Source organism: Neoarius graeffei, chromosome 10 (assembly GCF_027579695.1).
Source record: "Neoarius graeffei isolate fNeoGra1 chromosome 10, fNeoGra1.pri, whole genome shotgun sequence".
Lineage (NCBI taxonomy): Eukaryota > Metazoa > Chordata > Actinopteri > Siluriformes > Ariidae > Neoarius > Neoarius graeffei.
Window position 1 is genome coordinate 36,957,783 of NC_083578.1, and position 14,881 is coordinate 36,972,663.

At 46.3% G+C, this 14,881-nt stretch overlaps 1 protein-coding gene across 2 annotated transcripts in view; it reads left to right on the plus strand.

Moving 5' to 3' along the window:
• The window catches only part of plat (plasminogen activator, tissue), a 178,579-nt gene that overhangs the window by 151,589 nt on the left and 12,109 nt on the right, over positions 1–14,881 (plus strand). For both annotated transcript variants that reach the window (XM_060931751.1, XM_060931752.1), the window contains exon 9: positions 14,140–14,225. In XM_060931751.1, the coding sequence (XP_060787734.1) occupies positions 14,140–14,225 (86 nt within the window). The remainder of the gene's footprint in view (positions 1–14,139; positions 14,226–14,881) is intronic.

A 14,881-nucleotide genomic window follows, 5' to 3' on the forward strand; every position in this document is an offset into this window, starting at 1 on the left:
AGCTGCGCCTCTCCCGTTAGCAGGGGGAGGAGGCGCGCCGTGCGCTGATCCATCGGCCACCCCGAGGTCACCGCAACTTGCTCAAAGAGCGTGATAAATGCCTTGGGGTCGTCCTGCGGGCCCATCTTTGTTAGGGTGAGGGGGGACGGGCCCGTGGTGGGAGCGTTGGTGGACCCTGCCGACGCAAGGAGGTGCCGGAACGCCTGTCTATCCTCTTGCTGGGCCAACACCAGGGCCTCGAACCGCTGCTCCTGCTCCTTAGGGAGAGTGACTAGCGCCTGGTGCTGGCTTTGCTGGGCCGTGGTGAGGACGTGGACCAGGTCGGCGAACGGGGAAGACTCCATGGGGCTGTTTGGCTTCTGCGCTCCAGGTCCCGGGTTTTGGCACCACTGTAACAGTTTGTATGGGTGGGTGGGGCACAGAGGACGGCAGGACAGAGATCAGGTTCGAAAACGGGGTTTTATTGCCACACTTTGCAGTGAACAACTTCATAAACTTAAACAGCCACACACACACACAACCGGCATCTGGTTCGAGGAAGAGCCCCTCTGCTCTCGCTCTCCCTCCTTAAGTAGGGCGCGGTCACTGGGAAGCAGAGGTGGAAAAACCCGGGGGCAGAAAGTAAAAACCCTGCCACATTTTTGCTCCAGCCAATTCAATGAACCAGCTGATCCTAATTACCACATCCCCTTAGCCAGGTTGATGAGCTAATCGGTGAAATCACCTGTGTTGAGAGCACAGGCAGAAGGAAAACCTAAGCAGGACTTTTGCTTTGTCAATCCAGTTTTTCCACCTCTGCTGGGAAGACACACAAACACAGGTTAATTGACATCAGGTGTAGTGATTCTGCCACTTACCTTCCCTGACTCCGCCCTCCTGTCACAGACCAGCGCTTGACCACGCCCCCGCTGCCACAATATATATATATATATATATATATATATATATATATATATAAAAGCGGTTAGCACTGTCGCCTCACAGCAAGAAGGTCCTGGGTTTGAGCCCAGCAACCGGCGAGGGCCTTTCTGTTTGGAGTTTGCATGTTCTCCCCATGTGCTCTGGTTTACCCCCCACAGTCCAAAGACATGCAGGTTAGGTTAATTGGTGGCTCTAAACTGACTGTAGGTGTGAATGGTTGTTTGTGTCTATGTGTCAGTCCTGCGATAACCTGGCGACTTGTCCAGGGTGTACCCCGCCTCTCGCCCATAGTCAGCTGGGATAGGCTCCAGCTTGCCTGCGACCCTGTAGGACAGGATAAGCAGCTACAGATAATGGATGGATATATCCTCAAGCAATAATGAGGGGCCCTCACACCTCCGGGTCCGTGACCCATTACATATGCTCATCAAACAATGCACACGCTGTCATGCTCCACCCCGGACTTCCACTCCGGAGATTACTTATCTCCCAGGTCAGCGCTAATCCGGATCCGGGACGGGAATTCCATCTAGCCTGCATTTCACTTCCTGGTTCTCTCTGCTGTGAATAAATAAGCCGTTCTCAGACCCTGACTTTGCCAGAATGTCTAGTTTTGCTATTCTAGCCGTTTCTGTGCCTTTATTGTGTTTCATGGTTTTTGCTCAAGCTATTTTTCTAGTTCATGGTTTTTGCACTTTGGGTTTTTTCTTGTTTATGCTTTTTTTGCTCTCGTGTTTTTGTCCTTGTCTGTCTCGTGTTTTTGTCAAGTTTTTTGTCTCTTTGTACCTGGACTATTTTTGCCATTTGTTTGTTTACCTTTTTTGCCATGCCCTTTCCCTGGATTAAATCTTATTATTTATTGGATTGCTGCCTGTGTTCTCTGCTTCTGGATCCTAATCTCACCACCCCTAACAGTACGTTCTGGCCAGCATGGATCCAGCAGAATTCACCCATCTGAGAATGGCCATCCAGCAGCAAGGGACTCTCCTCGGGACCCATCAACAAGACCTCCAGCAGATCACCCAGAACCTCGCCACCCTGTCCAACTCACTCAACCTCCTCACCACACAGATGCAGCGCTATCAAGCCATGCCTACCCCTGCCCAGCCATCTCCTACTTCAGCTCCTGCCACTGCTCTTCTCCACAAACCAAGACTTCCAGCACCTCAGCCCTATGATGGAGAACCAGGTACTTGCAGATTGTTTCTGTCTCAATGCTCTTTGAGCCTAGATCTGCAACCTCTGGCCTTCCCCACAGAACGCTCCCAGGTAGCATATACAATCACGCTCCTCACCGGCAAGGCCAGAGAGTGGGGAACAGCGGTCTGGGATGCCGATGTACCCTTTTGTTCCTGTTTCAAGGATTTCTCCGAGGAGATGAGGCGAACTTTCAACTGCTCTCTGTCCGGCCAGGAGGCAGCTAGAGGGCTCGTGGAGCTGTGGCAGGGGTCCCAGTCTACCTCAGACTACGCCATCGAGTTCTGGATGTTGGTGACATTGTGCAGTTGGAACGAGAGTGCCCAGATCGACACGTTCTTGCACGGCCTGTCTGACGCCATTAAGGACGAATTGGTATCGCGGGAACTGCTGTCGAACCTCTCCAGCCTCATGGACCTCACCAACCGCATCGATGCCTGGGTCCAGCAATGGAGGAGAGAGAAGAACCGCCCCAGCTTCACCTTCTCTCCACCCCCCGCCACGTCCGTCGAACCCATGCAGGTAGACCGGGGTCGGGTGTCAGCGGAAGAATGACAGCACCGGCGGAGCACAGGGGCCTGTTTCTACTGTGGTCAGGGAGGACACATCTGCCAAGCCTGCCCGCTAAAGGGAATGAGACCACCAGTGAATTGAGGGGCCCTGGTGGGCAACACTCGGAACCAGCCCCCCGCTGATCGACCATTATTTCCTGTCATCGTCATCCATGACAACCAGCATCACCATCTCCAGGCTCTCATTGACTCAAGGGCAGACAGGAACCTGATCTGCTCTGCCACCACCAACTGTCCGGGAATTCCGCGACTCGCCCTCAACGTCCCTCTCACAGTCCTGACACTCAATGGCACCGGCTTGACCACCATCGCCCATCTTACCGCCCCACTCCTCCTGAGGATTTCTGGCAACCACTCTGAAACCATCCAACTCCATGTCATGAACAACCCCCACGTACCCATCATCCTAGGATTACCCTGGTTAATGCAGCACAACCCCCACCTAAACTGGGCCAATAATGCCATCCTATGCTGGAACCATTCCTTCCTAGCTTCCTGCCTGAACTCCGCTCTGCCTCCCGCCAAACCACCGCAGCCTTCAGTAGTAAGTTGCCCGACCTCTCTCACGTGCCTCTGGAATACCTGAACTTAAGACTTGTTTTCAGCAAGACCCAAGCAGTGTCCCTCCCTCCTCACAGACCCTCTGACTGTGGACTCGACCTCCTGCCCGGGATGGTGCCACCCAAAGGGCGACTCTACTCTCTTTCTCCCGTTGAAAGGCAAGCCATGGAGAAGTACATCTCTGAGTCTCTGGCAGCTGGGATCATCCGCCCTTCCTCCTCCCCAGCAGGGGCAGGTTTTTTCTTCACGGAAAAGGACAAGTTGCTCCGCCCCTGCATTGACTATTGAGGTCTCAATACCATCACCATCAAGAACTGTTACCCCCTACTGCTCATGTCTATGGCCTTTGAACTACTCCAGGGAGCCAAGATATTCACCAAGTTGGACTTGCGCAATGCCTACCATCTCGTCAGGATCAGAGAGGGGGACGAGTGGAAGACGGCCTTTAACACCACCACTGGCCACTACGAGTACCTTGTGGTCCCTTTCAGCCTGACCAACGCACCTGCAGTCTTCCAGGCACTCGTCAACGACGTCCTAAGGGACTTTCTTAACATCTTCATTTTCGTGTACCTGGATGACATCCTGATCTTCTCTCGCTCCCTGGAGGAACATCGGGGCATGTCCGGCAGGTCCTCCAGCACCTGCTAGAAAACAAGCTGTTTGTCAAGGCGGAAAAGAGAGAATTCCACCAGAGCTCTGTCTCGTTTCTGGGGTTCATCATCTCCCTGGCTAGGATCCAGATGGACCCCCTCAAGCTTGAGGCAGTCGCAGACTGGCCTACCCCATCCTCGCGACGAGAGCTCCAGCGTTTCCTGGGATTCGCTAATTTCTACAGGCGCTTCATCTGTGACTTCAGCATGGTGGCCGGACCTCTCACTGCCTTGACCTTGATTAAGACCAAGTTCAAGTGGAGGGAGGAAGCAGAGAAAGCCTTCTCCATGCTCAAGCGCAAGTTCACCACAGCACCCATTCTCACCATACCTGATCCAACCAAACAGTTCATCGTGGAGGTCGACGCTTCCGAGTCCAGGGTCAGAGCCATTCTCTCCCAGAGGGCCAGCGATAACAAGGTCCACCCCTGCTCCTTCTTCTCTCACTGGCTGTCCCCTGCTGAACGTAATTACGACATTGGCACCAGAGAGTTGTTGACCATCAAGCTAGCCTTAGAGGAGTGGAGGCACTGGCTCGAGGGGTCGGATCTCCTCTTCCTAGTCTGGACCAACCATAAGAACCTGGAGTACCTCAAGTCTGCCAAACGTCTCAATTCCTGTCAACCCCGTTGGTCTCTCTTCTCCTGGTTCAACTTCATGCTCTCCTACCACCCAGGCTCCAAGAACGGCAAACCCGATGCCCTGTCCAGGATATTCTCTGCCCACAAGGAGGAGTCTAGTATGCCTGAAACCATCCTCCCTCCACACTGTCTGGTGGGGGCTGCCCTACTTGAGGTGGAGACATTAGTGCAGAAGGCCCTGGAGCAGGACCCCGGTGAAAATAACTCAAGCAACATACCACCTAACCATCTGTTTGTTCCCTGTTCTGTGTGAACCCAGGTGCTGCAGTGGTGTCATGGATCCAAGTTGGCTTGTCACCCAGGAGCTGCTCGAACCCTGGCGCTCATCCAACAGCGCTTTTGGTGGCCATCTGTCAAGGAAGACGTCCAGGAGTTTGTGGCAGCCTACGACACATGTGCCCGGAACAAGACAGCCAATCGACCCCCTGCCGACTTGCTAAGACCCCTCCCAATTCCTCATCAACCCTGGTCTCACATCGCCCTGGACTTCGTCACAGGACTCCCCAACTCAGGTGGCAACACATGCATCCTCACAGTTATTGACTGTTTCTCCAAGACAGTCCATTTCATCCCTCTGCCCAAGCTTCCCACAGCTAAAGAAACCGCCGAATTACTCATCCTCCATATTTTCCGCATACATGGACTCCCCACTGACATCATCTCCGACCGGGGTCCTCAGTTCACTGCGCAGTTCTGGAGGGCCTTCTGCAAACTCATTGGGGCCTCCTGTAGTCTCTCCTCAGGGTTCCACCCTCAAACCAATGGCCAGGCAGAACAGGCGAACCAAGATTTGGAAGTGGCACTCAGGTGCATGGCATCCAGGGATGCCGGTTCTTGGAGTAAGTACTTACCTTGGGTCGAGTACGCTCATAACACTCTTCCTTCATCTGCCACAGTTCTCTCTCCATTCCATTGCTCACTAGGGTACCAACCACCACTGTTCCCCAGCCAGGAGGAGGAGGTCACCGTACCCTCAGCCCAGCTCTTCATACACCACTGCAGGAGGACATGGGCAATGTCCCGGAGAAGACTCATTCGCTCCGCCCTAGCATCCAAGAGGCAGGCCGACAAACACCGCTGTAAGGTGCCCACCTACCGGGTGGGGCAATGAGTCATGCTCTCCACACGCCACCTGCCACTCAGAACCATCTCCCGCAACCTGGCTCCCAGGTACCTAGGACCTTTCCTCATCAGCAAGGTAATCAATCCATGTTCCGTCAGACTGGCTTTACCACTCACCATGCAACGTGCTCACCCCACCTTTCACATATCACAGCTTAAACCCCTGGTCTCCAGTCCTCCAGAGGGTCACTTTGGATGTCTGGGTATCTGATGTATGCGCCACCAGTGATAAGTTTTTAGGCAATGGAGTCATTACAGTCCAGGTCCAAATGGTGGCGCTATAGCACAGGGTCACTTTGATCATGTGGATGTCATCAAAACCATTATATCCTATAATCTATGAAGTTTTAGCCATATCAGGCAATGCACAATGAATTTATGACACACTTCCCGTTTGCATGGCATAACATAAATTTATTAGTTCACCATTTCAACATCTTACAGGATATTGCAAATCCCTTAGCAATTTAAAATCAGTAACATCTTGACATCAGGTATACCAAATATGGCATGAATCCAACAAACCACTTAGGAACAGTATGTCAAAACGTAACATGTTTTGGCAATGGAGTCATTACTGTCCATGTCCAAATGGTGGCGCTATACCAGAGGGTGACTTTGGGCATGTAGATATCTTCAAAACCATGGTATCATATAACCTGTGAAGTTTTAGTCATATCAGGCACTGCATGTTGAATTTATGAGACACTTCCTTTTTGTATGGTGAAACATACAAATTTATTGGTTCGCCTTTTCAACATCATGCAAGATGTTGAAAAATCCTGTTGCAAGTCAACTGGCTAAAACAATGTTCATTTTAGTATTGTTCATCTTGAGGCACTCCACACACCTATCAAATTTGACATAGATAAGTGAAACTATATACCAGGCAGGAGTCTCAATATCATATGGGGCTGCTATGAAGTCCCCCAGACACATGTGGAGTCAAGCCCCTATGGCTGAGTAGTGGTGCACATGACTGACATGTGTACCAAATTTCATGAGTTTTTGAATATGTACAAGATGTCAAATCTGTATTTTTGAACGAGGTGATGCTATGGAGTTAACGAAGCTCACCTAGACTAATTTACCATATCACCTCAAATTGTATCATAGGACAAATGTATGTGCAAAATTCCATGAGTTTTTACTCTTCGTAAGCTCCTCAAAACAGCGCAGGAAAATTTCAAAATCCCACATTTCATCCAACATGGCTGACTTCCTGTTGGGTGGAGTCAAATATAACCAAGTGAACTTTGTCCTGTATCACAAGAGTATCGATCACACCAAATCTCATGCCAATCCAAGCAACTTCATCTCAACCATAACTTGTTCTCAGGGGCGCTATAGAGCGACTGTGCCCAGTCCCTTCCTCAATGTAAATTTGTGATTTTAAGCACATTTGATCAGTGTGCCAAAATTTGCGAGTTTTCGAGCATCACAAGTGCCTCAAAAACGAGTCTTTGCACTGAGGAAAAAAATTTTATATATATATATATATATATATATATATATATATATATATATATATATATAAGAAGAAAAAACATGCCGAAAACAATAGGGCTTTGCACCTATGGTGCTCAGGCCCTAGCTACAGGTATACCTGGGGCCTTGGGACAAAGGTCAAGATCACAGAACTGAGAGAAATGAGGCCACTTGTCTGGAATCTGATGACAAAGGGAAAAGGATCTAATACTTCCATGGTTAATAATATTAACTGAGTTCCTATGTTGCACCAATTTCCTGATGCAGGCCATTGGAAAAGTTTGCAAGTCATTAATTTGACCTTTCAGTATCACTCCAGGGCAAAATCAATGGTGCCAAATAATAAATTATGACTTCCTATCCATGATTAATTGTAACTAATGGCCTATCTTGCACCCTTTTCTAGTTATAGATCACTGAATGCTTAACATTAACTAAAGTCATATCTTCTACCGGCGGCACGGTGGTGTAGTGGTTAGCGCTGTCGCCTCACAGCAAGAAGGTCCTGGGTTCGAGCCCCGGGGCCGGCGAGGGCCTTTCTGTGTGGAGTTTGCATGTTCTCCCCGTGTCCGCGTGGGTTTCCTCCGGGTGCTCCGGTTTCCCCCACAGTCCAAAGACATGCAGGTTAGGTTGACTGGTGACTCTAAATTGACCGTAGGTGTGAATGTGAGTGTGAATGGTTGTCTGTGTCTATGTGTCAGCCCTGTGATGACCTGGCGACTTGTCCAGGGTGTACCCCGCCTTTCGCCCGTAGTCAGCTGGGATAGGCTCCAGCTTGCCTGCGACCCTGTAGAAGGATAAAGCGGCTAGAGATAATGAGATGAGATGAGATATCTTCTACCAATATCGTGATACAGGCCATTTAAAATATGCAGATCATTGATCTGACTTGTCAAGGTCACTCCAGGGCGGATTGCCGCGGCTCGCCTCGGGGCGAATAATGTCCCGAGGCGCGGGGCTAGCGCGCCCTGCCCGTGCTGGTTCTTTGGGGGGAGGGCAGAGGACTCTGGCTGTCAAGTTTGGGGATGCTGGGACCTCCCCTGCCCGAGCTACGAGCGTGCAAAGTCGGGCTGGAGCCCGGGATAGGAACGAAACCTAAGTGAGTGAACACAGTAGTTTTGAATATCCTTAAGTGAGTGAACACTGGGGTTCTGAATATCCTTAAGTGAATGAACACTGTGGAGTTATGATTATCCTTTGGTGAGTGAATACTATAGAGTTATGTATATGAAGTTGACATTGCTAGAGTAGAAACTGCAGAAAAAAAGTGACTGATATGCTGGAACTGGACATGGATGCTAGCATCTTTTTTCTTTTTTCTTTTTTCTTTTTTTGGGCTCAGAGTTGCATGTTGACCATTAAATTGGCTTGAATTTGTTAATCATGACAAGTTTTTTCTTGTGTGTTTGCTTGCCATTTTAGTACAATTTTTAAGTCAGAAAACCCCAGAACCCAGGAGCTTCGGGGGGCTTTGCCCCCCTTGTCCCCCCACCAGGGCGCTGCCCTGGACTAGCTGGGGGCCTGCGGCCCCCAGACCCCCGGCTAAAATTTTCAGATAATTTCACCAGCCCCAAATCACATCCCTGACACACACACACACACACACACACACACACACACACTCAACAACCCCCCTAACAAACGGAATTGACTTGAACTGACTTCATTGCACTATCACTATTTGCACTACTGTTTATTCATATCGTGTTTTGTATATACTGCAAATATCTATGTATCATACTATTGCACTACAGTTCATTCATATTGCACGTTTTCATTCATATTGCACATTTTGAACATACTGTAAATATCTATCATATCATTATATCATTCCATACCCTGTAATTCCTGTACATTTATATTTATGTATATTACACTTGTGTTATTTACTGCTATGCACTTCTGGTTAGATGCAATCTGCATTTCGTTGCCTTGTACCTGTGACATGTGCAATGACAATAAAGTTGAATCTAATCTAATCTAATACTAGCAACAGTTTAATAATCAAGGCACAAAATGGTGATATGAAGTAGTAATATGTGTCTACAGGGGTGCCGCCAGAAATTTTGGGCCCCATGAAAGATTAGAATTTTGGGCCCCCCAACTTTGCCCACCCTCGTCACAATTGCACTATTGTCATTATTTGACTTTTGATAGCCCATGGACCTTGAGTTTGTGACTTTGTTATTACATTTTATGTATTAACCTACCAGGGACTAGATGAAAACTCTATCCCTCTTTTATGTGTGCTGCGCTTTCTCCAGCTCCTCAATTTGAAACCAATGGTTTAGAACGTGTGAACATTCCACACACATAACCATGTCAAACACTTGACTGGTGTCCGTTATTAGCAACACTTTAATCTAGCAAACTATATATGGCGTTCGCTCATTAAAAACTTCAATCCTAAAGCATTTATGGGTTGTATTGCTGCTTACCTCCTTCTCCAAAGGGGGGTTCAGTGGTTTGGTAGGGCGGAGGTCCCCCTGAGGCTGAATCTGTGCATATTTAGGGCACCCCATTAGTTATGAAACTGGTTATTAGCACCAGCATAACGTAATATTTCATCTTGTTTATTACACAAGTCAGTTCAGTTATTAAAATGGAAAAAATGTCACTGTACAAACTGTAAAAGTGTTCTCTTGATAGGCTAATCCAACCACGTTCATACTGTTCATTTACCATTCGCTAATATTTTGAACACACATGTGAGCGATAGCTACCTTTCTTTGGGAAAAACTGAGTGACCAGTTGCCTGCCTCTCCGGTCCCTCTCAGCTTTCAGCTGCCTTTCTTTACGTTTTTGACAGCCACTCTTCATATTTAGCGATCATAGACTGTACGCACTCCACTGCTGGCTGGCTGGCTGCTGCACTGCGACACAGCAGCAAGTAGCGTTGCACTGATCAGCACACAGATTTAACGCATCGCGCTTCTACCAGAACTGGACTGTACCATTTCGCAAAAGGGGGAGGGTTAAATGACAATATGTTGAAGAACTCAAGAAATAGACAACCTTGTTCAATTAGCTCATTTTACCAGATGGAATATTGCATTGTTGTTATTTCAAAAGTCTTATTAAAATAATTAAAAGCATATTATCAGCCCCTTAAAGGGCCCCATGGCAGTGCTGGGCCCCTAGAATTGTTCTAACCTTTCCCCCCCTGGCGGCGCCCATGTGTGTCTAAGTGTGAGAGTAGGTGTGTGTGTGTATGTGTGTTTGCAGGCTAATGATTAACAAAGGGTTGTATGCTAAGTGAGAGAGGGAGATGTCTGTTCGCGTGTAAGTGAGAGAATGAGCATCTGGGTGTGTACAATGGCGCAGCTGTGTGCTGGGTGAAAGTAGGATGAAAGGAGAGGGAGGAGGCAAGAGTTTGAGTGAAGCACGCGTAAAAGGTGCACAAAAAGTGTATGCCAATGAGTGGACTTTTTGCTAAAGGTGGGGGAGGGGACTGTAGGTGCTCTGTTGCCCCTTTTCCACCAAAGCAGTTCCAGGGCTGGTTCGGGGCCAGTGCTTAATTTGAAACCGGGTTTTCTGTTTCCACTGACAAAGAACTGGCTCTGGGGCCAGAAAAACCAGTTCCAGACTAGCACCAACTCTCTGCTGGGCCAGAGGAAAGAACCGCTTACGTCAGCGGGGGGGCGGAGTTGTTTAGACCAATAACCATACCGCGAAAGATCGCCATTTTTAAGCGACGAGAAGCAGCAGCTGTACGAACGCGAAGTCATCCATTATTATTATTGTTGTTGTTGCTGCTGCTGCTGCTTCTTCCGTGTTGTTTTTGCTTCGATATTCACGCCAAGGTTTATGCAAACGTACTGACGTAACTGACGTATACATCGACGTAATGACATATACAACGACGTAACTGACGTATACAGCGACGTAATGACGTGTCTTCCCTTAGCACCGCAAGCTATGGAAAAGCAAACTGGTTCTCAGCTGGCTCGCAAGTTGAACGAGTTGTGAACCAGCACCAGCACTGGCCCCGAACCAGCCCTGGAACTGATTTGGTGGAGAAGGGGTATGTGTGACTGATTAGACAAAGGATTTTAACAAAGGACTAGCTTAGTTATCCAATGACCTAATCACCCCAAAGTTTACTGAAGTCTGAATACTGAGGTGTGTACAATGGTGCGTAGTAAGAGGGTGTTAGAGAGAGAGAGGTAAAGAAAGATAGGGCATGCAAAATCTATCTACCAGAGTAAAACTGAGAAATACAATAACATGTGATCAGACCAAAGCTATGTGATTGTGCGCACACTTGAAACAACCTTAGGTTTAAGTAGCACTTTTCACATAAACTAATCAGGCCAAGACTAACGTTGCCCAAATGCCAGCCTTACTTGGGACCCCTCTTGCGTGGCTGCTGAAGGAGTTTGTCAGTGATCCTCCATTTCTGTGTATTCTTCTGAAGAGTGCAGAGCACAGCTTCAATTCAGTTTATTGCAGATCTGCTATGTTGCAGAAGCCCTTCCCGAGTGGGATCTCATTGATCCAGAAGGTCCTTGGTCAAACGTTCATTGGCCGAAGACATGGAGGGAACCACTCACCTCTAAATCTTCCTAATTTGCATTATTACAGTGTAGTAATAATGGTAACTGGTTTCAAGCACCACAAAAGTGAAACAACGAGATTGAGGTACTTTTAACCATGGTCAGTGGTCCATATAACAACGCATGCTTGTTCCTTTGTTTCTTCGTTTCTCTCTGCAGGTAGTAGTATCTCTTTAGTACCAATGGTGAGTAGGTCAGAGAGAGTGAAATTTGTTCAGGCCGCCCAATTTATAGGTGAGCTTGCGTCACGATTCACAGTAGTATGCTACCCAGTTGTGGTGCAGTGAAAGATGAGATGAGGTGGATATTGTCATATTGTCCAGGGCAGGAAGTGAGGGAGTTATGGGAGATGTAGTTGCATAGATGTGCTGTACCTATAATAATAATAATTAATAATAATAATAATAATAATAATCCTTTGGAAAACAATAGGACCTTGCACTTCCTGTGCAGGTCCCTCCGGTGGATACCAGAGGCTGTGCACCTCCGGTGCTCGAGCCCTAATAAAAATAAGAATCCTTTGGAAAATAATAGGACCTTGCACCTCTGGTGCTTGGGCCCTAATAACACTTAATATTTGGTTGAATTTCCTTTGCTTGCAATCAAGTCAGTGACCCGTTGAAATCACCAAATTGTTGCAGTCTTCTTTTGTAATGCTTTTCAAGGCTTGTACTGCAGCTTCATTCAGTTGTTGGGTGTTTCTCCCTTCATTCTCTTCTTCAATAGGTGAAATGCATGCTCAGTCGGGTTAAGGTCTGGTGATTGATTAGCCAGTCTCAAACCTCAAACTTTTTCCTGATAATGAAGTTCTTTGTTGTGTTGGCATTGTCTTTTGGGTCATTGTCTTGTTCCATGAAGAAGTGCCTCCCAATTTGACTAGATGCTTTTCACTAGAAATTGGCAGACAGAGTGTTTCTGTAGACTTCTGAATTCATGTATATTCATCAGTAAAGATTAGTGAGCCCATTCCAGAAACAGCCATGCAAGTCCAAGCCATGACATACTACCATTATGAGCAGATCCTTTCTTTCTCCACACTTTAACCTTTCCCTCACTTTGGTAGAGGTTAATCTTGATTCCAGAACTTTTGTGGCTCATCTCAGTAGTTCTTTGTAAATTCCAGTCTGGCCTTCTGATTCATACTACTGATGACTGGTTTTTGCATCTTGTGTTATGTCCTCTGATTTTCTGTGCTGAAAGTCTTCTTTAAATGTTGGATTGTGATACCTGATGTCACTGACTGTTGTTTTTTAATTTTTCTTCATAGCTTTCACAATATTTCTATCATCAACTGCTGTTGTTTTCCTTGGCCAACCTGTTTGATGTCTGGTTGTTAGTACATCAGTGGTTTCTTTCTTTTGCAGGACATTCCAAATTGTTTAATTGTCTATGCTAATGCTTATGTAATGGTGCTGATTGATTTTTCCCTCTTTTCTCAGCTTCAAAATGGCTTGATATCCTCACAGCTCTTTCTTCATGTTGGTTGATCTTTTTTTAACAACAAATGCAGTCTCCACATCCAAAACCCAGGGCTCCAACCAAGAGTAGACATTCAGAGCTATTAATTGTATCAGTCAGTCTAATAGGGCATACCTGGGCAACAAGGAAATGTCAGTCCTTGCTGTTCTAGTATTTTTAGTCACTTGAAAAATGGGTGAGTTCAAATAAGGTGCCATATTCTAAGTTGTTAAAACATTTAGATGTAAATAATGAAATGAATGAAAGCAGAAATTCTGATCTGTCCTCTCCATATTAATCTTTTGATTGCAAACCCAAATGTTTTCAGTGTATACCAAAAACAAATGAATATTGGCCTCTTCCTGTTCCAATACTTTTGGAGGGAACTGCGTGTTAATCAGGGTATACTGTACCTGTGTTAATTTTAAATCCACCTGTGCCCAATTGCATGCTTGCATTAATATTTCTGACCTTGGTAGGTCTCAGGTAAAAGGCAGATCAGGTCAATTCTGTGGTTATGAAGACCAAGAACCAAATATTAGCAATTTGTTGAGGAGAACCTGTTCCAGTCAGCCAGATATCTCCATTTATGCAGTGTTTAACCCATGGTCGCAACTTGTAGTTCCCAACCTCCGACCAGAAAAAGCCAAAGAAAACATCGAAAGAATTCACACTGATGGGGTGAAAACTCATCAGTGAAGCAATTTTCAGATTTTTTTTTCAAATAATTCTGAGGACATCTAAATATTTTTTTATGTAGATAGCTACTTCAAAAAGGAGCAGAAAAACATCCCATTCTGATATGCTTAAATATGATATTGCAATGCAGCAAAAGGAGAAATAACCATTGAGGGGTGAACACATTCTGGTGGCATTATATGTGAATTCCCCCCTATAGCTGCAAAACTTGACCCACATAATAAAATATATAACCATATGCACATGAAATTTTTTTAATTTATCTCTTTAGGAACCCAGACAGTGATCTTGGTCCCTGGTGTCACATTTACAAAGGCTCTAAGCTGATTTGGGAACTTTGTGATATCCCCAAATGCTGTAAGTACACATAAATTCCATAATGATGATGGTCAGTTTTCATGCTCTTATGGACAGCAGTTCTTATGTTCTCTCACACATCCAGGACAACAATTATCAGCTATCAGACATATACAGTGCCTTGAAAAAGTATTTGTACCCCTTGAACTTTTTCACATTTTTCCACCTTACAACCACGAACTTAAAGATTGTATGTGATAGACCAACACAGAGTAGCACATAATTGTGAAGTGAATATGAAAATGATAAATGGTCTTCAAAATTTTAAACAAATAAAAATCTGAAAAATGTGGTGTGCATTAGTATTCAGCCCCCTGTACTCTGATACCTCTAAATACAATCCAGTGCAATAAATTGCCTTCAGAAGTCATCTAATTAGTTAATAGCCACTACTGTGTGTTTAATTAGTTAAACACTACTGTGTGTAATTTACTCTCAGCATAAATACACTTGTTATGTGAAGGCCTCAGTGGTTTGTTAGAGAACACTGAAGAACAAACAGCATCATGAAGACCAAAGAACTCACCAGACAGGTCAGGGATAAAGTTCTGGAGAAGTTTAAAGCAGGGTTAGGTTATAAAAAAAAATATCCCAAGCTCTGAACATCTCAAGAAGCACTGTTCAATCCATCATTCAAAAATGGAAAAAGTATGGCA